This window comes from Pyricularia pennisetigena, chromosome 2 (genome assembly GCF_004337985.1).
Source record: "Pyricularia pennisetigena strain Br36 chromosome 2, whole genome shotgun sequence".
NCBI classification, from domain to species: Eukaryota; Fungi; Ascomycota; class Sordariomycetes; order Magnaporthales; family Pyriculariaceae; genus Pyricularia; species Pyricularia pennisetigena.
Genome location: NC_043741.1, coordinates 6,069,379 through 6,092,361, shown reverse-complemented (window position 1 = coordinate 6,092,361; position 22,983 = coordinate 6,069,379). Strand labels below are relative to the sequence as shown.

Here is a 22,983-nt window from a genome sequence, read left to right as displayed (position 1 = left end):
TGAGCAAATCGCAGACCCTATGATCAAAACCAAGCTTGCACTGCTGCAGATTTATCATGGAGATTCATATGTAGCTGGAGTCTAAGCACAAACAATCATATGCACTAACAGCAGCTCGACCTGGACAAGACAACAGCTGAATATCTTTGTACAATGCTTCTGAAACTAATGGTATAATTAGTCAGACAAGCGCAACAGCTATATTCTGTACAATGAACAAAACTCTCGTAATGTTGGATCGTTATGCCAGACCAGCACACCAACCAAAAAGAAAGAAGAAAAATTACGCCCAACGCCAGTCTTCCCGACTGATTTCCCGCTTTTTACACACCAAAACCTCCCGGGGTAGTCGGAACTAAAAGAATAATTCAAAATAGCAACAGCCGTTAACACGAAACAAGTCCAGCAAGGTGATGATTTCGGTGTGCTTGTGCTGCTTCATGCTTGCTGAGGAGAATGCAAGGGTGGTTGTGTTTCTGCAAAAAGAAATGGGAATAGTTCCAGCTTCTGGGATCGAAATGATATGGGAAAAAAAAATATAATAGAAAACTATCAATCATGCTGGAATGTAGAGGCCAAGGGGCTTTTCATCCTTGTCGGACTGCCAGTTCGACTTCGTCGGCCGGCATTAGACATTTGGAGATTTGGCACGAGCCTCTCGCGGCTCTCTGTGCGAACAACCAAGCCACTTCTATCAATGGCAGAGACTGATCGGTTGCTGTCGTCAAACATCTCGACATTCATCTTAGGAGTGGCGAGCCCTGACGATCGGCCGCCACCGGTTGTCAAAATACGACGAGAGGATGAGGATCCGCTGTCCGAGCTGTCCGAACCATCGCTAACATCCGAGTCGACATCCCCGAGGGCGAATTGCTCGGCGTCGCCATCTTCCAGTATCCTCTCGTAGCTGGCCGAGGAAGTCCGCCCAAAGAACTTGTTTCTAAGGCCCGCCAGTCCGCGCGAGACTTTCCTAGGGCTGCCAGGCTTCCGCGAGCGCCGGAATATGCCGTTTACCTTGGAGCAGAGTCGCATCCTCCGTTCCCTTTTCCGCAAAAAGTAGCCGAGTATCAAGAGAACCAGAACGAATATAAGGAAGCTAGAGGTCGACTTGGAGGATTTGACCTTGTCGACAATGTCCTCTGTCCAATCGTCATCAAGATCATCGTCTTCATGCTTGACCGGAGTCCAGCTTGAGCCTGCAAAGTTAAAGTCGGGCGGCACTCCATCAACGTTGCTTCCAAAGCCGACAGGAAGAGCTTGGGCCTGCATCGCCTTGGGTGGAGGGACCTGGCCGGCAGCGTATAACAACATTTTGCCCAGAGTCCAGCTGACCTCGACGCCATCAATCTGGTCAACGGCCTTGAACGGATCAATGAATCCCTTCTCTTTGGCGTTTTCTAGAGCGCCCTTTGAGACATTGACTTTGGGAGTGTGTTCCAATCCCACCCTCGGGATTCCAATGCCCTCATGGAGAACGTTCATCAACCAGGCGGCCTTGAAACATGCCTCTTGCGCGTTCTTTGCACTGTGCTTCTTCCGCGGCTCGAGCTGAGATTCGATGGAATCCCAATCCTGAGTACAGTAGTCCTGAACCTTCTTTTGGTATGTTGCAAAGTCATAGGCCTTGTCGCCTTTGCCAAACACACCGTGGGTTGTGTGCCAGTATTCTGACACACCAACGAAATGGTTGACCTCGAAATCGATCGCTGGCACGTGTTGGCCGTTCAAAAGACAGGGGTGATCGTTGCACGGTGCATCCTTGCCGAGCAGCGGATGCGTCTTGACCTGGCATTCTTTGAACATGCCTGTGCCGATGAGGGTGCGGTTGTTGTTTCCGGTGGCATCTTCGATGATCTCGCCTGTGGGGGTTGTCCTGAGGCCTTTCGGCATGCAAGGATCCGGAATCTCAGAGGCGTCAGCGCTTGCTCCTTCCAATAATCCCTTGACGTATGACTGCCTGGCTTGGTTGACGCCGAATCCCAGCCACGTCGCCGTGAAAACCTTGTATTCGGATGCCTGGCCATCCAAAGTCCGCAGTCGCAGTCGCTTGAGGTCGTTCGCATGCTTCTCCGCTTCGGTCGCATTCGGGGCAAAGGCGATCTGGGCAGAGGCGCCACCCATGTCCAGGAAGCCGTACGTATGATGTCCCTTGCCATGGTGGTGATTCTGGGGGTTATCGAAGCCGCCGAGTAGGTAGTTGGATGCAACCCAGCCGTACAATCCCTCTGTTTCTCCAGGAATCACCTGGATGTGCAGGTCGCAGTCGGGAAGCGCAAATTCCGTGTTCTGCCTCAAATATGTACACGTCTCCTTCAAAAGAGCTTTTTGCTGCATCTCAGGCAAAAGCCGCATGCCGGCAGTAGCCATCAGAAACACGGGTGTGTCCTGCTGCTTTTTCTTGGGCACATACTTCAACGCGTGGTCGATCAAGTCTTGCAGGTGGTCGGGTCCGACATCGTTGGGCTTGGTACCAAATGTGGAAATTCCAGGTCTCGTCTTCTTGGTCCATTTGTCTTTCGTCTCGAGTTGCGGGAGGCTCTGAAGATCTTCCTTTGTAGCGTGTTTCCTTGCCTTTGCTGGATCTTGCCACCTGTAAATGTGCAGTCGCGTGCCCGAGGAACCGGCGTCGAGAATGACACCATATCGCCCTGCCAGGAAGTCGAAGAAAAGCAATGTCAGCTACAAGCCAGCAGATGGCTTTGAAGCTGCAGGATCTTGCGCAACTTACACTTTTTACCCATCAGACAAGTGAGGTCCCTGCGGGGCCCGGTAGATTCCAAGCGCTACCTGTTTGATGATATATCGATGCTAGAGGAGGGATTTCGAGTCGTATGGATCGAAGGATGGTGTGATATGTTGGCCGCGCAGCTGGCGGACGATATGCGAAGAAGGTTTCGATGAACGATTAATGGGCTTATTGGTAGTCGGCCGGGTGGGCTGCGGGCTAATTACTCTTCGCTTAAAACCAGACTAGACTAGACAAATAGGGCCAGGTCTGCTTCAGTCTTGGGCCTCCCCGTTCCGACGTCAATCGCTGGCGCAGTGCAGTGAAGAGCAGCCAGACAAAGGGAATGCCAAGTTCAATACACCCAGTCTGTTGTTTAGGTATTGCCCTGAGATTTCTTGGTCAGAAAGGGACTTTGTGGCAGGGACGTGTCTCACGTCACGCTGCTGCGATCAACTGGGGAGCTCGAGGGAGGTAGTGGGCCGACGTTTGGCTGGGCGCAGAGATAACCAGGAAGACTTTGGGCGAGCCAATCAACGCGAACAAGACACTGAGTCCAGACCGAGCGCGCCCACTGTGGGAAATGGCGATAGCGTTGCAATTGGTGGGAACAAGGGGTGAAATCGAGGGAAAAAAAAGAAAAAAAGAAAAAAAAAGATCAAACAGCAGATACACTGTGTGAACTAAGAAAAGGAAGGTCGTTGGAGCGAGCGACGAGAAAATGAAAATGCAATGCAAATCACCGAGGCGTTGGGTCGCACACAAGATGGTATTGGCTGATGCGGAAGGATTTAGATAAACGAAAGTAAGGTTGGTAGACAAAGACAATTAGTACATGGCAAGGTACCTAGGTAAAGATAGGCACAATATCCATCAATCACAGCTGAGTGGTACGAAGGAAATCGTCCAGAGATAACGATGGGATCTACTCCGTGACGAAAAGAGCGTGCGGGCAGGTAAATAAAAAGAAGGGGGTGGAGAAACATCTACTAATAAAAGATGCATGGAATATAACCTTGTGTGGGTTGTGCAAGCACATCCATAACTGCATTCCAATGCCAAGAATGGATCTCAGCTGGAATTGGTTGACTGAGACTGTTGCGGCATTGGATGTCTCTCTGGGCTAGGCTACAAGTTAGGAGGTGCTTGCTAATGCTAGTACGTAGTAAATCGACCCCTTGCCCCTGGCGGGGGGCTATTTCTTTCTTTCTTTTTTTTTTTTTTTAACTCGCGCGTTATCCACCACCCATAATTGCCACATGCTCGTTTGTTTGATCCAATTGACGGGACACTGACCCACAGTAGTATGCGCGCACTAGTGATACTGTCAGTAAATACGAGGCAGATAGGCTGCGCCCACAACCCGGCCCGCTCCCAGTCAGTCGTTCGAGAAACAGCAGGAAACCGGCAGAGACAGACCGATGCCAAGCGTCCAGGCACTATAATAACCGTGCCTTCCCATAGTATTTTTTACAAACTGTAACTACAGTAGTGCCAGTGCATGAAACAACCACGAATAACATCCCTGTTGATCAGTACCCAGTTCAATCAAGCTTCGGCTCGGATTAGCTATGACGTTGTTCCAGCTAATGTGGTTCGCTGCGGGGGTTGACAACTCTATCACATACCAAGTACCGTTCCCTGTAGGTGCAGTAGGAGCTCGACAAACAACGGACCACCCCTCGGCGAAAGGTGGGCTATCTCCACGACGACCAAGATGATGATTTGGCTAGCAAATGCCACTTTCAATACGTCAGTGAGGGAATAACAAAAGAGCCGCTTACGAACATGCTTTGTATATATGGCTGAAGCTCAGAAAAATACCCATATATTTACTGCCGGCAGCTACTTCAAATAGAGACAGTGCGTGTCTATATGCCGCGAATCCCAACTTTCCTTCCTCGCCCAGCCCAGCCCACAAGATCGACGCCGCAGCACTTTGACTGCTTCAAGTCGATCTTCGGTGCACAACCGTAGCGGCACCCTGTTAAGTTTGCATGGCTTTGTATCAGCCAAGATTCTACAACATTCGGATAATGGGGTGATAACTTGCCTGGTGCTGAGGAAAGATGAGAGTGTCGGCTACAACGACGTTCTCTCTCCGTCCTGCGACGAACACAACTACCTCGGCGATATCGTCCGGCGTGAGAGGATCACAGCCCCTTTCATATCGTGAAATAGAAAATTGGTTAGTGTTTTCTGTAATTGGGTAGTGCAACTAAATGGTGCAAGGGAAAACTCACGCATAGACTGCATCTGCCTTTGCCTTGTCACCATAGAACCGAATAACAGAAAACTCCTGTATAACAAAAGGGTGTTAGCATTGCTCTCATGTAAGAAAAGAAGCAAAAGTGGAAAGAGAAATTCTGCCAGGTCAAATTCATCAAGGTTACTTACGGTTTCAACCTGACCCGGGTCAATTTCCATAACCCGGATCCGAGTTGCTACCAACTCCTTTCGCAAGGACTCACTAAAGCTCCGGACTGCAGCCTTGGTTGCGCAGTATATGCTACCACCAGCATAGGGCTCACGACCAGCTATGCTACCGATATTGATGATATCGCCCGCCCCTCCTTCAGGCCGCTTTTTGTAAATCGCAAGCACGGCTTGTGTCATGTTGATGAGACCAGTCACGTTAGTCGCCATCATGATGTTTATATCCTCCTCGGCGATGGCAGGAGCCTGTGCAACTCCTTTTACCAGACCCCTATAAGATTCGCATTATTATTCGTGCCCATAGCCAGCGGTATCATTGCGTTGGGGGGGTTTTTTTTCGGGTCTAGGGCGTAAAGTATAGGGCACAGCTCTGAGTGACATACGCATTGTTGACGAGGACGTTGATATCCTGGAACTCCTCAGGCAGAGCTTGGACAAACCCGCGGACCTCATCCGGTTTGCTGACGTCGAGCTGGAACGGCAATACCTTGACGCCCTCACCAACTTCGGCATTTATCTCTTTGGCGATCTCCTTGAGCGTGTCGATGCGACGAGCCGTCAGGACCAGCTTCAAGTTCTTGGGGCTGGTGCGAGCAAACTCAAAGGCACAGCTACGCCCGATCCCGGAAGATGCTCCAGTGATGACTATTGTTTTGCCCTCGAGGCGCTTCCCCATTGCGGTGGCCGACATCTTTGCTGAGAAGACTAGGCGAAACCCTTTGGCCAAGAACGGTATGGGAGATGTCCTTTGACGGCGTAACAAGACTCTGGGGATTATGGCGGTTGCAGTACCTGTTACGATGGTCATACTGGACTTGTAGTTTGGACAACGTCTCAATTACTCGCCCTGCTGCTCCGATTCGGCACCGTTATCTTTTGCTACATAGGACGTGCAAGCGGAAGCGATGTTACCCCGCAGGCGCGCTTTAGGGGGGCGGGGGGTGTCCACAACTACAATGAAGCTGCCATCTGCGCAGCAGCTCGATATACCTTAATAGATTGTACCTGTAAACCAAGAACTTTAACAAACATACCTAGATAGGCAAGTAATATGTAACAAAAACCCACCCCGGTCCCTAACAATACGAGGTGGCAATATGCCTTGAATCTTCACGGCATCAAACAGAATATATACACAATTGGTTCAATTGGAATATCAAACTAAGGTTCCTAAACTTTACCAGGTCTTCGGTAGTATGCACGAGAAGATATCAGGGAAGTAAAGGGAGGTGTCAGAATTCATTACAAGCCAAGCAAGCCAAGGTTGATCACACACCACTGGTAACACGTTCAATCGGCTTGGAGTTGTCAATGTGATTGCTTTTTTTTTTTTTTTTTTTTTTTTTTTTTTTTTTTTTAATTCCGTTACAACCTAGCTGTTTTGGAGCATAAACCCCATTCCGTCCAGCCGGTACAAGCCGCAAGCTTGTGGCGGCTTACGTGTGTATGTCCTGTCACCTTGTGTGGCAAAGTCTTTACACAGGTTGACTGTGCCGCATAACACATCGACTTATATCCGGACAAAGTTTTCCGGACCGAAAACAAGCCGAAAAAAGCTATACGTGAAAAGCACACAGGGCTTAGCTGGATGTTGAGAGTACCAACGGCGCTTGAGAAGGACAAAGCATATTCAGCCAGACCCAAAAAAAACACATGTTTCGATTGCTTGCAGTTTTGGTCCAAGTTCAGCCACGAGCAGCTGACCAAGGGCATTAAACGTGAACACAAAAACACGCCGGATCAACGTTTAGAGGGTATTAGCCTCATAGATGTTTGAATTTGTGATCCGATTCCATGCTAGTCAGGCTTTCAGCCCCAGATCATATTGAATAAGACATTATCTGACGAGCCGACAGCTCGTCAACATGTTTGAAATTCCGTTCCTAGGTACGGTATGAAAAGAGTCAACGCGGACTGTACCAGGGGTTCAGGGGCGAAAAGGGATACCATGCATTACATAATCATTTCGCCTCGACGCGTACCTCTTTGACCACATGGAAATCTTTAGCCTAGGCCCAGGACAGGGCGCGAACCCAAGACCGTGCAAGGGTTCGAAAATTGCCAGTTGCAGCAACTTTTTGCACCATCTCTGACAGCAGTGGTGCATATTCTCTATTGCCAAATATCAATACCGGAACAAGGTATTTATATTGCTCAGATTTCGTCACGAACTTGGGGAAAAAGTCTTTCACAATGGCCGACCGAAAAAGGGCCACCGACTACTTCATAGACATTGTTGTCTTTGCTGGCATGGTATGTCTACATCTTGATAACTTTTCTTCAAACATAATCCCACCGTCACTCACACATCATTTTGTGGAACAGACAGCAACCCTTTACTTTCTGACGAAGAACATTTTATCTTCTCTATCATCGACACTGGGCGACCCAGACAAGGAGAAGCACGAACAGGCTCGATTAAGAGCAAAGGCGAACCTCCAGAGATTGCGCAAGATACAAAACAGCGATGGCACAGCAAATGGAGAGGCCGAAGATGGCGAAGGTGGTCAGAAAAACGGCCCGGCTGTCGAGGAGCTGCAGTTGAACGAATACGAAAACATGATTGCGATGGATGTCGTTGCGCCGGAGGATATAAATGTTGGATTTGACGGTACGTTTACATGGAAGATGGCGCGTCTTCTCAACTTTTGCAAGCTCTAACGGTTATCCTACACAGCTATCGGCGGCCTGGAAGACATTATTGAAGAGGTCAAGGAGTCGGTCATCTATCCTCTGACAATGCCTCACTTATACTCACACGCTGCTCCACTTCTGTCCGCGCCATCGGGTGTTCTTCTCTATGGGCCTCCTGGCTGCGGAAAGACGATGCTTGCCAAGGCCGTTGCGCATGAAAGCGGTGCATCCTTCATCAACCTACACATCTCGACCCTGACGGAGAAGTGGTATGGAGACTCTAACAAGCTCGTCCGAGCTGTCTTCTCGCTGGCCCGGAAGCTCCAACCCGCTATCATATTCATTGATGAGATCGACGCCGTCCTGGGAACCCGAAGGAGTGGAGAGCACGAGGCCAGCGGCATGGTCAAGGCAGAGTAAGTCCCAGGTCTAATCCGTCAAAGCAAGCATTTGTTGACTTGTTTCTTTCACTTTAGGTTTATGACTCTCTGGGACGGATTAACGTCGGCCAATGCGTCGGGGGTTCCCTCGAGGATAATGGTGCTGGGTGCAACGAACCGAATAAACGATATCGACGAGGCAATCCTAAGGAGAATGCCCAAAAAGTTCCCCGTACCGTTGCCCGGCACAGAACAGCGCCGGCGCATCTTGGAACTCATTTTGGGCGAAACCAAGCGGGATCCTGAGCACTTTGACATCGAATATATCGCAGCCGTGACGGCGGGCATGTCAGGCAGCGAGATCAAAGACGCATGTCGTGACGCGGCCATGTCGCCCATGCGCGAGTTTATTCGAACACAGCGTGCGGCCGGGACACCCATGTCCAGCATCGACCCCACTCAAGTCCGGGGAATCCGTACTGATGACTTCTTCACCAGGAAGGGGGCTGGACCCCGGGTGGCAAGCATGGGAGAGAAGAAAAACAGCACGACAAAGCAAAATTTCGCCACAGAAAAGCATGCGGAACGCGCAGCGGACAGCGAGTATGAGGATGTCGATGAAGAGCACACGAGACCGGTGTCACCTGATTAAACTTGCTTGGTGCTAATTCTAGTGTTGCCGCCTCCCGGTTCGTCAATTCGACTGGCATGTTTTTATTGCATAATGTTTTTTTTGATGAGATGAACTTAGACAGGCAAGACCAAGGTTCCATGATGGCATAATTGGATCTGCGTAAATATAAATAAATGGCATTTCAAAGACGAATCACCATGCTTGAGACGAACAATTGTCTGATAAACTATTTAATTTAGGTGTAGCTCTGGGTCAAGAATCACGGGTCGTAAATCGCATATGCCACCGACCTGGATTGCCAGCCAGCTCTTGGTAAGAAGTATCAGAGTATCCATGTAGGGAGCATCGCCTGCAAAAGCCAACAGTCGGCCATCGCTATTGCAAAATACACCCTGGGCAAGCACGTCATTTTAGGCCCCACGTATTGCTATGCACTGAATTTGTGTTTACCACAAACAATGGCCAGTGGTGCCCCACATTCTCTGCTCCGCTCCGGAAATCGGACTGTAAGGTGGGTGCTTTTTTTTTTTGGTCTCCAAAAGAGCTACCCCAGATTAGGGTGAATATTTATCTCTGAACCTATAGTAGGGGGGGGGTTTTTTTTTTAAGCCCAAAGCGGCCGCAGTCTTGTAGTATGACCATGAAAGAACATGTTGATAAACTCAAGACGAACGTATTTGTCCGTCAACTAAATCCACCCTGGATCATGATGGACTACTTCATTGTGTAATGAGCTATAATCAATTCAAGTCGACAAAATAGGTATATTCCATGCCGAACCACTGAAAGGTAAAGTCCAATGGGATTTACAATAATAAAATATATGAAGAAGGCAATCCCTGTCAACGGTACGGTACAGCAGCAAAATCCCTTTGCGTCACCCAATTTTCTCCACCCACATCAGATCTCCAGCCGTTACCGACCTGCAGATGGACCGGCGGTCGGGTCTTTCTTTTGGAAACATCGGCTCCTACAATTGAGATTAGCAATTTTCTCTCCATCATTCCCTACCAGAGAGGCTTTGCTGTCTATTCCCTACATTGACTACGAGCAGTCCGTCTTGCTTCCTCTTGCCTCAGACGAAGGTAGGTCGACTTCTTATCATAAGTCAATTTAACCCGACCCCACGTAAGAGGGCGGAGCTAAATCGGAGTCACTCAACCACAGTACAAAGTCGCAAGACTGTAATACACGGACAGCCTTTCCAAAATACTACTTGCCTATCTGCCCAGGTATACACGCTGTTCCTGGTAGATAATTCGATTGACGACGTACCGTTGGGCCGCGTCTCTTGCAGCCAATACAAGAAGAATACAAGATTGGCGCACAACCCACTCCATAATATAACCCAAATCAGACGAGTGAGTCATCATGGCCGGCCAGCCCATCATTCCGTCTGCCGTCGGCGCCAAGAAGGCTCTTGGCCTGGTGGATCTTGACGGCCATGACTTGCCGCCATCGCCAGCACCTTCCAGCCCGTCGAACGGCCGCCGCCGTTACGCTCTGGCGACCGAGCTGGTATACACAGAAACCAAGGATCAGTATGGCGCCTCCAGCATCCCCATCTACCAGTCCGCCACCTTCAAGCAATCTTCAGCAGCCGGTGGCAACAGCGAGTATGACTACACACGCTCAGGGAATCCGACGAGGACGCACCTGGAGCGTCACATGGCCAAGATCATGAACGCTAACCGTGCCCTGGCTGTTGGCTCTGGCATGGGCGCCTTGGATGTGATTACGCGCCTGCTGCGTCCCGGCGACGAGGTCATCACCGGAGATGACCTGTACGGAGGTACCAACCGTCTGCTCACCTACCTCTCGGCGAACCAGGGCATCATCGTCCACCACATTGACACCACCGACATCGACCGCGTTGCTGCCACAGTCTCGCCCAAGACTGCCATGGTCCTTCTCGAGACGCCGACGAACCCACTCATCAAAATCGTCGATGTTGCCACCATTGCCCGCGCCGCCCACGACCGCAACTCTAAAGCCCTGGTCGTCGTTGACAACACCATGCTTTCCCCCATGCTATGCAACCCCCTGGATCTTGGCGCCGACATTGTGTACGAGTCCGGAACCAAATATCTCTCTGGACACCACGACATCATGTCGGGCATCGTTGCCTGTAACGATGCCGCTCTGGCCGATCGCATGTACTTCACCGTCAATGCTACTGGCTGCGGACTCTCGCCGAACGACTCTTTCCTGCTCATGCGCGGCATCAAGACGTTGGCTGTGCGCATGGAAAAACAGCAGGCCAACGCCCAACGCATAGCCGAGTTCCTCGAGTCCCACGGCTTCCGTGTCCGCTACCCGGGCCTGAAGTCGCACCCGCAGTACGATTTACACTGGTCCATGGCCCGGGGCGCCGGTGCTGTTTTGTCCTTTGAGACGGGCGATGCGGAACTGTCTCAACGCATCGTCGAGGCCGCACGCCTATGGGCCATCAGCGTCAGCTTTGGATGTGTCAACAGTCTCATCAGCATGCCTTGCCAGATGAGCCATGCGAGCATCGATGCCAAGACGCGCAAGGAAAGGCAGATGCCGGAGGACATTATCCGGCTTTGTGTCGGGATTGAGGATGTTCAGGATTTGATAGACGATCTCTCCAGAGCCGTAAGCCGGGCCCCTTTTGTTTGCAGACTCGCGCAACCCTGTAGGAATGACTTTGACTAACCTACAACTTTGAATCCAGCTTGTAACTGCCGGTGCCGTCTCCATAACTGTTGACGGATTCCATGCCACAGGCACTGCCTTGGAGCTCGGCCAGACACCGCTGACAACGACGAAAAATGACGGCCCCGCACAATAATTATACCCCACGACTTGACGCCAAAGAATGTGCGGTGTATCCATCATCAAGGCATTATGAACATGTCTGGTTTTTAAGGATTGACACTGCGTCGAAGCAACTGTACTGGTAATTTCTTTTTTTTTTTTTTGTCTCGTATCTCTCATTTTAACCATCCTATTATGCCTCAGCATGGTTTCTTTTTTTTGGTTATTTTTTTGGGCCCTGGAATGGTTTTCTTTTTTGGTGTTGGGCTGTATATGCCCTATAGAAGTGAAAGCGGCTGGACGAAAAAAGGGTTCACGGCAAAAGTATCTATACGGTCAATATACATGCAGAAAAGACCAAACAAGTCCCGCTGGTCTCGAATTGTGAAAGTTTGACATTTGCTAATGAGGTACTGAAGTAGCTTCCTTTACCTTGGGAAGTCCTGTACGTCGTTGAGATGATTCGAATTACGGCATAAAACAGTTACATCAGACAGAACATCATGGCTAATCCAACCCATACAAATCGAACTATTCCACAGAAAGGCGGACGTGATGTCACCAAAGATATCGCGGCCACCGAAAACTACAAGTTACCTAACCAAAAGCCATCGCTGCCACCAAGTGCAAAAAAGAAAAAGAGGAAAAAAAAACAAGATAACCCAGTCGTCAGTCCACAAAGCTAAGAACACTATCAGGGATATGGTGATCTCCATAAGTCATGGGCTCAGCGGCCATTGGCGTTTGATCTAATAATGAGTGTTTGGTATCTTAGTTCCAGGGACTCGACACAAACAGAGCAACAATGATGCAAAAAGCCTAGTAAAGAAAACGAATGAAGAGAGAGAGAGAGAGAGAGAGAGAGAGAGACTCGAACCTGTGACCATTTTGAAAGTGCGAAGACGAGTCGTGGGAGGAGGTCTGGTTAGCCTGCCACTCGGAGAAGGGGAGGCGGTTGAGATCGCGCTCCTGGCTCCAGAGCTGCATCATCGAGGTGCTCTCGACGCCGCCCAGCTGGCTGGCAAGTTGTGTGTTTGTTGTGCCGTTGGGGGTGTGATGGCTACTGTGTTTTCATCAGGTTAGCCTGCTTTCTTTCTTTTTTTTTTTTTTTTGTTGTTGTTGTCGCTATGTGTAAGGAAAAAGGAAAGGTTGGAACGTCATCGTCAAAACAAACGCCATTCACAGCTGGATGCTGGGGATTGAGAAGTCCACTTGCCTGAATTGTTGCGTGCTGGATCCTCCAACATAAGCCATTGTGTGTAAGCTGCTTTAGGGCAAGGGGGCTGGTTGTTGAGGAGAGTTGAGCGATGATGGGTCAAGACTGGGGATACAAGTCTATATCCTTGATACCGTTCTGCTGCTTGTGTTGTCTGAGTAGGCGGTCGAGTCTAGTCTGGCCCTGATGTCAAAGTCGAGAAACGACGCCCTATTTATACAAATCCTGAACAGCATAGCAGCTGCACCAGGGAGCAAAGATCAACTCGGATATTTGACAGCATTATCGTCCACAGAGTACCAAGATGCAAGACCAGCGGCGTGTTCGTCACACTTGGTTCTACTTTTCTCTCTCTTTCTCTTCCTCCCTTTTTCTGTGACTGCTTGCTGCTCTAGGCCTGCATGAAAGGATCACCGGTCTCGGGAGATGCAATGTCGCAATGCTGTCCCATCATGAACCAAAAAAAGAAAAAAAAAGTATGTCCTTTCACTCCGCAGAAAGACAGGGCTCATGATAGGGGGTGGCCGGCTGATGTGAGATAGTACACAGCATGGACGAAGGTCATTGTCAATAGACTAGGAGGGAACTTGGACAAAGGTGATTTGTTTGGAGGGTATGACCGGTCAGTCAAAACAACAAGTCGTTGCAAGACTGCCGAAGCGAGGGTGGCGACGACGCAAACCCCCCTCCCCTTTGTGCACAGGAGTCGGAGGGTAAACGAAGCAAGTCAGCGGGCATCTGGACACAGCAGATGCCAGCAACGACCATCGGACAGGAGATGCGGCATGTTGGATTTGTCAGAGGGCAATCAGCGTTATCTGGGATCAGGGGGTAAGGGGAGCGAGGTGAGAGATGAAGAGACGTGCTATAGGTCTGAGATGAGAGATAGGAAGGAGGATTGACCAACCAGGAGGCTTTGCCATCGAGGATCCAGTTCAGGGACATGATTTTCTATGTATCTGTGACGACAATAGCATCGAGGATGAGAATTTTGTTCAGTTCTATATTAAGGACGCTTGTCTATTTTGGGCATGATGCTTAGCTTTCAAGTCATGATCCACTCGCGTTGCAATCACCAACCTCTACACTGGGGTGTTTTTAGGTGTTCACTTTTTCTAACGTTTACTGTGAGCCCGAGACTATATGTGATGCTTGACTTGCATTACGGATAAGTGCCTACATCCAGGATGGATACCGGCCTTTTGTTGCCTTGAGGAGAGTTTTGGCTTCCTCTGGTCGTGGAATCTTTCCTTCTGCCTATACACCTATATTTGACTCGATCTTTCTCTTTTGTTTGCTTTGTCCAGCTCTACCTGAGCTGTTATCTGGCCTGAGGAAGCTTTTCAGAATTGGATCATGGCGGATATCACCACTACAAGCGAGCCTCTTGTCGACGAGACTTGGTCCTACACGAGCTGGCATGACGTGCTGCCTGAACAGCTGACACGGCACGCCGCTCGAAGAGCAGAAAAAGGAAAAGTGAGTAGACACCAGGGGTCGAGGTACCCCCAAGGCCCCCTGCCACAAACCCTCGCTGTCGTAAGCCTCGACTTTTTCGTCTTTTGTGGAGTGAGGACTAGTAACTTCGGCGGTTTCTTTTCTATTCCTCTCACTTGCCTGCCTCATCTGTAGCCACAGCGGCTAGCTGCAGGTACAGGGGAGATGAAATGCAGGCCGCTGCGTGCTGCGGGAGGGGTAACATTTATGTTTTGGCTGGAGTACGTTGGCGGGGAGCGATCCGGTCGAGTGAATCAAAGCTGGTTTGGGATGGCCCCGAGAATGCCACAAACTTCTTTTCGCTCTATTTTATTTTCTGCATAGAGTAGACGATCGCATCATGCACACTCCCACCTCCCACACGGCCATCTCATGGCAGGTGGGGGGTTGGAAAGTTGGAAGGGTAACAACGAGGCAATGTATTTGAGGCAGGCACCTGCCGACCCCATCCATTAAACTCACTTTGGTGGTCGTCCACCGTTGCTGTTATAAGAAGGCGAGAATGCACGTCGACTAGATGAGCCAGGTGGGAAGTAGTACGGTGACACAAGATACTAAAAGAGCCCACCAACATGTGCTCTTGGCAACACGGGGGAAGGAGTACGTACGCTGGCCACTTTCGCAGCTTCTAATGAAACTTGTTGCTTGCCCGTAATAAAAAAAAAAATCAAAAATCGAGAATGTACAAAATTCTAGGACATTTATCTGATTCAGTAAAAAAGCAGCCAGTAAAAAAGTAGCAGATTTTGCAGATTATCGGGGACTTTTCTTTTTTTCACAACTCACCCGGAGTCGTCTTAATCTTGGTCAAAGGTCCATTCTACAGGTTGCAAGAGGCACGCCTCTACTCACATGACAAAGTCTCCCACGTTACGCATACGGGTAGCCACATCAGACTTCGTCTTGCGAGCTTCATTTTCTTCCTGTAGGTTACACGAGTGGACTTGGGGGCAAAGCGGCTAGATAATACCGCTCCGAAAAAAAAAGAAAAAAACAGCAAACTCCTTGGGCGACTCGATGAAAGGGGGAGTTTACCAAAGACACCCAAGGACTTGCACCCTTACTGTTTCTCTAGCACACCCTGCGATCTTGCTGTCATTCATATTCTTATCGGCGTTTGGTTTTGTCCGATTTGCGGCTGATGGTCGGTGAGTTTACAGAAAAGAGAACAAAAAAAAAAAAAAAGAAAAAAAAAAAGAATGGAGGATGCTTTGCGCCATCTCCGATGACACCTACCACTGCGCAACGCACGCACTTACGCACGTGGGGAATTTGCATTCAACCTCTTCGGGGACCAGAAAACAAAGGCTAGATGAGCCTGTATGGTTGCACATATAGCACCCCAGGTGGCCGACTGGGTAAGGGTATGTACCGCCGCCGGAAGCCCCGTCAACTCAACCCAGTATCCTTGTGTACCCAAGGTCGGTCAGTGACGGTATCTGGGTACAACCAACAACTACAACTTCATCAGACAACTAATAGTGTTCATCTCCTACAGGACAGTGCTGATCAGATTCCGGCCATTTGCAATGTCTCGTGCTGGTCCAGAGCAGTGGGAGACCGCTGCCATGAGATCACCCCTTTTTTTTTTCTTTCTTTTTTTATCTCTCCTTGGATGGATCCGCCAGGGTTGTACACCCTGCTGCGTCTGGCACCTTTTTGAACTGCCGCCATCACTTTCTACCCTTGCTGCTATCTCTTTCGGTGATATAGAAATGAATTCGGGACGGTGTCACCAACTTTGGTGGACTTGACGCTGGCTGCCGCTCCTGATATCCCCACGTGCATAGTCATCAGGCTATACGCTGACATTTCAACTCGCCTCTTTGCTGTGGGCTTAGGCGAGAGGGATGCAATCTCGTTGGTCCATGGTCAAAAGGAAAACTTGCACTTGTTTCTTGTCACACAACCTTTGGCTTGCGACGGTTACTTGCGGCAAAGGCTTAGCGATGGGGGTAATGTCCAGTCGGAAAATGCCATCAAATACATTAGCATTGGGGTAGCATACACGGAACTTTGCATCTTTATCTCACTGCCAATTAGTGTCGTAAGAGTGAACTAGTCGGAAGGTGGAATGCAGCTTGTCCAGAAAAAAAGTTGGGGAACGAGATAGCCGGACTGGCAGATGTTAAATCCGGAATCGTTTCTAGGTGATGCAGTGCGTCAGACCGACTTTGAAAGAGAACGGGAACTGGATCCAAATGTTGAGCTCGGCTAACAATTGAGTGTATGAACTTGGTAGTGGTTACATATGCAATGAACAAAGGATTTGCGCACATGAAAAAGGGCTGTACAAGCGCTCGACAATGAACCGTCTCCAAATAGACCAAAACAGGAAAACAAGAAAAACAAAGAAGAAAAAAAAAAAAAAAAAAAGGAAGAGCAGAGCCTTGGTATGCGAGTAGCGCTACCACATCTGACTTGGTCAGAAGCGCTCAGGAAGCAAGACAGGAGCGATGAGTGTCCAGATGTAGAGACCGTAGCACACCCACGCGCTAACAATCTTTACCCATGAGGCCCAGTTGGTGCGTCCCACCGTAGCAAAGTCGCCGTCCTTGATGGAGTCGTCGTAATTCATGGTGAGCAGCGTTGCAACCCATGCAGTGGCCAGGAAAAATATGATGTGGAACATCGTATAGCTGTACTGTGTCGAGTTGCGTTCGTCGTCGTGCGTCTTGTTTGATGAGTCATCGTCTTCATCGTCCGACAGCAATGCATCCGCAGGAAGGCTGCCTTCCTCGACTGCGCGACGCAATGCCTCGGCGCGCATCTCACGACGGCCCGGTTGCGTTGTCACGAGGTCGTGGTGGTCTTCGTCCGGTAGGCGAATGGCCCCGCCGCCGCCGCCCATGCCGAGTGTCTGCGTTGCCGCACGAGTCGTCGTCCATGCGACTGTAAGCATCGTGACGATGGCGCCGATGACGACCGATGTTGTGCGCGTTCCCTGCGCCAGGATCAGGGGGTTGCAGTGTTTGTCTTCCGTGTCGTCCGGCTTCATTGACACCGCCGACATGGTAAGATAAGTGCAGTAGATTGCCACCATGGCGGCCTGCGCCAGTCCGGCCTTGGGGTTGTGCTCCTGGATCACAGGGTGTACCGAAACAAAGGAGATGACGATCCAGAGAATCAGGTTGATGGTGATGGCGGCTTGGTTGGACGAGCACCCCGACCCGGCAAAGAAGACGTATTGAATGATGGTCATGGCCAGGGAGCCAATGTACATGCCCACGGTGGAGACGATCAGGATGACCTGCCATGCCTTCGACTCTGTCTCCTCTATTTGTTGGAGACAATACTCGGCCCAGCTGTGTGCCAGGTCAACCAGGAGGACCAGGCCCAGGATGAGGAACATCATGGCGAAGATGAGAGAAAAGTATTTGCCCCAAAAGAGGAAGAATGGATCCGGGATCAAGAAGGACAATACGATGAGGGCCAGCCATGCGATGACCTTGGGGCCCCAGTAGCCGTTTTGTATAGCAGCGCGCGGCTGCTTGGACGAGGTGACGCCAAAGAGAAGGCCGGCGAAGACGAGGTGGAACAGACCGAGGGCGAAGTTGATGCGATGGACAGCGAGCCAGCCGTAACACTGCCCCGTTGGGCAGTTGATTTTGACATAGTCGAGCATGAGGTGTTGAAGCTTCTCAATCGCCCATGGCGTTTCCATTATCCAGGCTAATATCGAGTTGACTAGCAAGATGAGGGCGTATCCGATCCGGGTCGCCACGCTATCTCGGGCGCGTGTTAGACGAGGTCGTGGCATACCGACTACAACATCCAGGACTCGACTCACCTGTTACCGCATTTCCCGCATGCTGAGCAGACCATCGAGCAGGTTGCAGCACCACAGCAGGTGGCACCGAATGATAAGATCTATAGTCGCGAGAGAATGGCACATGGCGTTAATGTAGGCGCTCTAACCGCGAGGCCACTCGCTGCATCGTACTGGAGCGTCGCAAAACTTACTGTGCCTAAGCTGGGCACCGCCATCAGCGGTAATGAAACAAGGGCACCCATTGTATAGGAGTTGCCGGAGCGGCTTGCGTGTTGCTGTTGTGGTTGTGCGCTATCACTGAGAGTTGAAGCAAGTAATTAAGGTATGGATCTCGGACGAATGTCGTTGAACCGGTCGCGGAAGAGAGGACTTGGTTGTGCTTAGCGGTGATTACGTAGGTGGGAAGTACCGGCCTAGGCACAGCCACGTGCCGTCCTGATGCGAATCATGCAACTGCGACAGCACATGTTCGACCCACGTGATTGTGGACGATCTTTGTCGCGATCAGTCGCGTGCTAATTAATCAACTCGAATCCATCCTAATCGAATATTCATGTCGACTTGCGACTCACTATTATCCTACCCTGCCTACCAACCGTTTTTTTTTTTTTTTTATATACTGCTGACCTCAGCTCACCTTGGTACAACATACGGGAGGAAAGATTTGTTTTCTTTTGATTGCTACTGTATGGTAGCAAATATATTTAAAATTCCTTAGGCCGACAGAGATTTGTTCCGGCGAGGTCACTTCCCCACCGACCTGGGGCACCTCGCCAGTCTTCGCCAAGCGCACATTGGGATGGACTCGCGAAGCTGTATACTGAGTTCTACTAAGTCCAGAATACAAACTGTCTCTAAACATTCTGCATTGGCCATTCTCTTGTTAGAAGGGCTTTAGGTTAAGCCCATACACATACATCATGTCACCTTGTCAACCTATGTTTATTCACCGATACGCAAGCAAGCAATGCTGCCACCATTGCTTTAGCTCATGCATCTTTGTGCCCTGCCCTCATTCTTTTTGACAATGTTTGTCATGTGAAAGTAAAGTATATAATGTGAACTGCCTCTCTGTGAGGTCCCCTCGGACATTCTTGCTCACAATCCCACTTTTCGCGCAAACCCCATCTCACGCCAGCCCTGAAAAGTGAATCCAAACATACACCACAATGGTTGCAATGATTCCTCAGGGAATGCTCGGCAGCGGCCTTCTCGCTGTGCTTGCTGGCTCTATAGTACTGGCCGGCGTGATTCCCCCACCGGGCGAGGCTTCACTGGCATCAAGGCGTATGTTGCAGCAGACTACTTCACAGTGGTTACCATCCCCTATATATGTATATATCCCAAAAAGGCATGTTGGGGTAGCTTTCCGCTGACACTCTATTATAGAAGCGAGTCCTTCTCAGGTGCTCAGAGGCCATTGGTTTCGGCTTGGTATACAATCGCCGCCTTCTAGCTCTATGGTTGTCAAAAAAGCCCAGGTCTCGCCCCTGACTACAGCTGTAGCCAGTGGATTCAACTGGAAAGTCTCAAGCACTGGCGTTGTGCCTGTCTCGCTATCTGTACTCCAGACGGAGACGGACACCACAACAACAGAGACAACTTCCAGCACTGAGGAACCCACCGTAACCCAGACTGTCACGGCTACAGAAACTGGAATCCCTACGCCGTCGGCTGGCGACCCTAGTCTTACGCCCACCACTTCTGCCTCTACACAGCCGGAACAGACATCCACCACGTCTACAACTTCTGAGGAGGTTCCCACAGTGACTCTAACAACACAAATATCCACCACGACCACAACCACAACTCTAACTTCTGACCAAATCCCAACCGAGACCTTAACGACCGAAACACCCAGCATTTCTACAACTTCTGAGCAGACTCCAACCGAGACTCTGATTACTCAGACGCCTACATTGACTACAACCTCGGAGCAGACCCCTACCGAAACCCTAACCACCCAAACGCCCAGCGTCTCTACCACACCCTCCGAGCCCTCGCCCACTACTTCGTCAACTTCAGAGACACCCAGCACCATTTCACCTCCCCCTTCGGCTCCCACCCAGCCTGCAAACCCTCCAGGGACATTCGACATCGCATCCGGGAACCGTACAGTCGACTACAAAAAGACGGTCGACGGCAGCAGGACCGAGGAGATCAACACCACACACGCCTTTGACAAGTGGGAGAGCGGATCCATCCAGTACCAAGGCCAAAAGATCTCCGTCGCCAACAGGACCACCGACGCCAACGCGACCAGCGAGTCCCTGACCTCGATCGCCTTTGACAGGAAGACTCAGGGCCCCGCGCAGAGCCTCGAGACCAACTCCACCCTGGAACAGCAAAAGATCACGAGCGGTGCCGGGAGCTTCGAGTCCAACAGGGTTACCGCGGGGACTCGCATCATCGACGGCGAAAAGTTTGCCGAGACGGTCAAGAGCTTCGAGGCCAACAAGACGTCGGACGGTATTGTGTACAACAAGACGACCGAGGGGCACAGGTACCAGGAGGGCAGCTCGTCGACAGAGTCCTCCAGGGTCGTCACGAGTTATGGCGGTGATGGAAACTAGATGATGTATTGTTTACTTTTGCGCTTTAGCAGCGGCACTTGTACCAGGACGCATGGCGAGACGTGGATACTGCTTGCAGTAAACCGTTTGTTTGCTTGCCCTTAGTCTAGTCTAGTTTAGTTGGCCCATAAGATTCCTAAAAGCCTCGTTGACGGCCTTTCTCTTCCTACCCTGCTCGACCACATCCCTGCCTTCCTCGCCGTCGTCCTCTGTAGCGTCGCCAAACTCAGCCGCCGGATCCCCTCCATCCAGCTCAGGCATCCAGACGCGGATGAGCCCATCCGAGTGCCCGCTGTAGATGCCGCCGGCCGCGTTGCGGCCTCCCATGACGGCGCCAGACGAGCCTCCGAACCCGCCCGCCCCTCTCCAGACGAGAGAAGTGACACGGTTCCTGACCGCACGCTCGGCCGCGGGACCTGCGCCCCTGACACCCGCAACGCCTCCCGCCATGGCGCCAGCCCTCAGGCGTCTGATGACGGTGCCCTGGTGGAGATCTAGGACCAGGATCTCGTTCTCATTGGGCCAGAAGAGGAGCTCGCGGCCCGCGCCTCCGGCCATCAATCCCGTGGGGGACGTAAACATGTTCATGCTCAACAGGCCACCGTTGCGGATCGTCGGCCCAAAATTGACCAGCGTGTTGGCGCCCGATGCTGCGTCCCACACGCGGATCTTCCTGTCGTGTCCCGCGCTGATGATGTAGTCACCGTCGTCCGTCCACGTCAGCCCATTTACCGGCCCGGCGTGGGCTCTGGCGGAGAAGCGGATGCCACGGGCCTGGAAGTCGTTGACAGCCGGCGGTGGTCCTCTCAGCTGCTCCGGTCGCCGGCGGATGATACCCAAGCTGTCCTCCTGATCGAGAAGAGCGACGAGGGCGCTTGACCGCCTCACGTCCCAGATCCGCACGGTGCCGTCGACGGCACCGCTAGCCAGGATGTGCTCGTGGACCGGTGACCAGGCGACCGAGAGGACCGCGCCGGTGCCTGCGCCAACCTGGCCGCCGGCCATGAGGCTCTGGACTGCAGCACCGGACCGCAGGTCGACAAGCCGGACTGCTGGGTTTTGCGTGGCGCAGGCGATGAGCAGATGGGAGGCGATGGGCGAGGCGGCGTGAGAGTAGACCTTGGCCTCGAGCGCGAACGAACCCGAAAGCCTGGCGCCCTCGGTCGCCCAAACCTTCAGCGTTTCGTCATATGAGGACGAGAAAAAGGCGTTGGCGTCAAATGGGTAGAAGGACAAGTGCGTCACGCCGAAGCGGTGGTGCTGATGGTTTTGGCCGTCGGCAACAGCGCCCGGCCTGGGAGTAGCCCGGCCACCGCTCGCTCTTGTGATCTGAGCAATGGGCTTGTAGGCATGGGATTTGTGAGGGTCGGCGCACTGTTCAAGGTCCCACAGGCGGATGGTGCCATCCGAACCGCCCGAGGCGAGAAGACGGCCATCGAAGCGCTCAAGGGCCAAGGCATTGACTCCAGGTTGGTGAGCCCAGATGGAGCGGCGTTGATCGATGGCGGCCCCATCGCGAGGCGCGGCGCCGTCGTAGACTGCTACTCCCTGCTCGCCACCATCGAATCGGTGATGCGGCGCGGCCTGAAAGGAGTAGAGGAGCTTGTTGGTGTGGAGCCTGGCGAAGTGTTTCTGGTCGATGTTGCCAATCGACCGCTCAAACAGCAACTGGTTCATGCATCTGGTATTTTAGAGGACCATCCAAGTGGACAGTCTTCTATTAGTTCAGGCAGACTTGTAAGCAGTGGGTCTTTGTACCAATTGCCTGCACTGTGCGCGACAATGAAGGAGTATGGAACGGGTTCTTTTGTCGCGGTGTTGTAGAGGAAGAAGATTGGCGCCGGCAATGTTCGTTCAGCAGGGTTGCATTTGGAAAACAGACAGAGCTTGAGATGTGTATTATGACGTAATGCTCGAGGTTCCTAGGAGCTAGGTGAGATACCTTATTGTAACGTTAGGCACCGTCCACAGTATTGGAATGTTGTGGACACTATATTCGCCCAGGGCCATTTAATATGTGCAGCCTGTTCAGTGTATATCATTTATGGTGAGATTGACCAGTAGTTATTGAATTGTTTGGAAGCAACGAATGAATCTTGGTTTTGTTTGCAGTGACACAAACAACATACATGGGGAATCATGGTTCGATTGAGAGTGGATCCAAACCCACCCAACCCATCGCATGTGACTGGTCGCTCTCTCGCCTGTTGCTGAATTTCTCTCCAACTCGCTTGCCGTGTCCAAAGATTTAAGCCAAAGCAGGTAGTTACTTACTGCTGCCTTGGAGTTTATGAGGAGGGAGGGATCGTCCGAAATAACCTCCCCAAAGCCCCGA

General features: G+C 51.2%; 8 protein-coding genes across 8 annotated transcripts; 3 read left to right on the top strand and 5 right to left on the bottom strand.

Annotated features, from left to right (window-relative positions):
* Positions 1 to 552: 552 nt before the first annotated feature.
* On the bottom strand, positions 553 to 2,741 carry PpBr36_01707 (uncharacterized protein; the record flags this gene model as incomplete). Its single annotated transcript, XM_029888891.1, has 2 exons — positions 553 to 2,648; positions 2,729 to 2,741. The coding sequence occupies 2 exons, from the start codon at positions 2,739 to 2,741 to the stop codon at positions 553 to 555; spliced, it is 2,109 nt and encodes a 702-aa protein (XP_029750902.1).
* A 2,004-nt stretch (positions 2,742 to 4,745) lies between these two features.
* PpBr36_01706 (uncharacterized protein) lies at positions 4,746 to 5,969 on the bottom strand (the record flags this gene model as incomplete). The annotated part of the gene is made up of 4 exons (XM_029888890.1): positions 4,746 to 4,887; positions 4,969 to 5,024; positions 5,123 to 5,432; positions 5,545 to 5,969. 4 exons carry the CDS (start codon positions 5,967 to 5,969, stop codon positions 4,746 to 4,748), a joined length of 933 nt encoding a protein of 310 aa, XP_029750901.1.
* A 1,385-nt stretch (positions 5,970 to 7,354) lies between these two features.
* On the top strand, positions 7,355 to 8,827 carry PpBr36_01705 (uncharacterized protein; the record flags this gene model as incomplete). The annotated part of the gene is made up of 4 exons (XM_029888889.1): positions 7,355 to 7,414; positions 7,487 to 7,772; positions 7,839 to 8,211; positions 8,272 to 8,827. 4 exons carry the CDS (start codon positions 7,355 to 7,357, stop codon positions 8,825 to 8,827), a joined length of 1,275 nt encoding a protein of 424 aa, XP_029750904.1.
* Positions 8,828 to 10,180: 1,353 nt separating this feature from the next.
* On the top strand, positions 10,181 to 11,624 carry PpBr36_01704 (uncharacterized protein; the record flags this gene model as incomplete). The annotated part of the gene is made up of 2 exons (XM_029888888.1): positions 10,181 to 11,428; positions 11,508 to 11,624. 2 exons carry the CDS (start codon positions 10,181 to 10,183, stop codon positions 11,622 to 11,624), a joined length of 1,365 nt encoding a protein of 454 aa, XP_029750903.1.
* Positions 11,625 to 12,317: 693 nt separating this feature from the next.
* PpBr36_01703 (uncharacterized protein) lies at positions 12,318 to 12,844 on the bottom strand (the record flags this gene model as incomplete). The annotated part of the gene is made up of 3 exons (XM_029888887.1): positions 12,318 to 12,339; positions 12,468 to 12,653; positions 12,774 to 12,844. 3 exons carry the CDS (start codon positions 12,842 to 12,844, stop codon positions 12,318 to 12,320), a joined length of 279 nt encoding a protein of 92 aa, XP_029750906.1.
* A 3,884-nt stretch (positions 12,845 to 16,728) lies between these two features.
* PpBr36_01702 (uncharacterized protein) lies at positions 16,729 to 18,317 on the bottom strand (the record flags this gene model as incomplete). Its single annotated transcript, XM_029888886.1, has 3 exons — positions 16,729 to 18,028; positions 18,094 to 18,173; positions 18,267 to 18,317. 3 exons carry the CDS (start codon positions 18,315 to 18,317, stop codon positions 16,729 to 16,731), a joined length of 1,431 nt encoding a protein of 476 aa, XP_029750905.1.
* Positions 18,318 to 19,244: 927 nt separating this feature from the next.
* PpBr36_01701 (uncharacterized protein) lies at positions 19,245 to 20,648 on the top strand (the record flags this gene model as incomplete). The annotated part of the gene is made up of 2 exons (XM_029888885.1): positions 19,245 to 19,362; positions 19,465 to 20,648. 2 exons carry the CDS (start codon positions 19,245 to 19,247, stop codon positions 20,646 to 20,648), a joined length of 1,302 nt encoding a protein of 433 aa, XP_029750908.1.
* A 111-nt stretch (positions 20,649 to 20,759) lies between these two features.
* On the bottom strand, positions 20,760 to 22,325 carry PpBr36_01700 (uncharacterized protein; the record flags this gene model as incomplete). Its single annotated transcript, XM_029888884.1, has 1 exon — positions 20,760 to 22,325. One exon carries the CDS (start codon positions 22,323 to 22,325, stop codon positions 20,760 to 20,762), a length of 1,566 nt encoding a protein of 521 aa, XP_029750907.1.
* Positions 22,326 to 22,983: the final 658 nt, after the last annotated feature.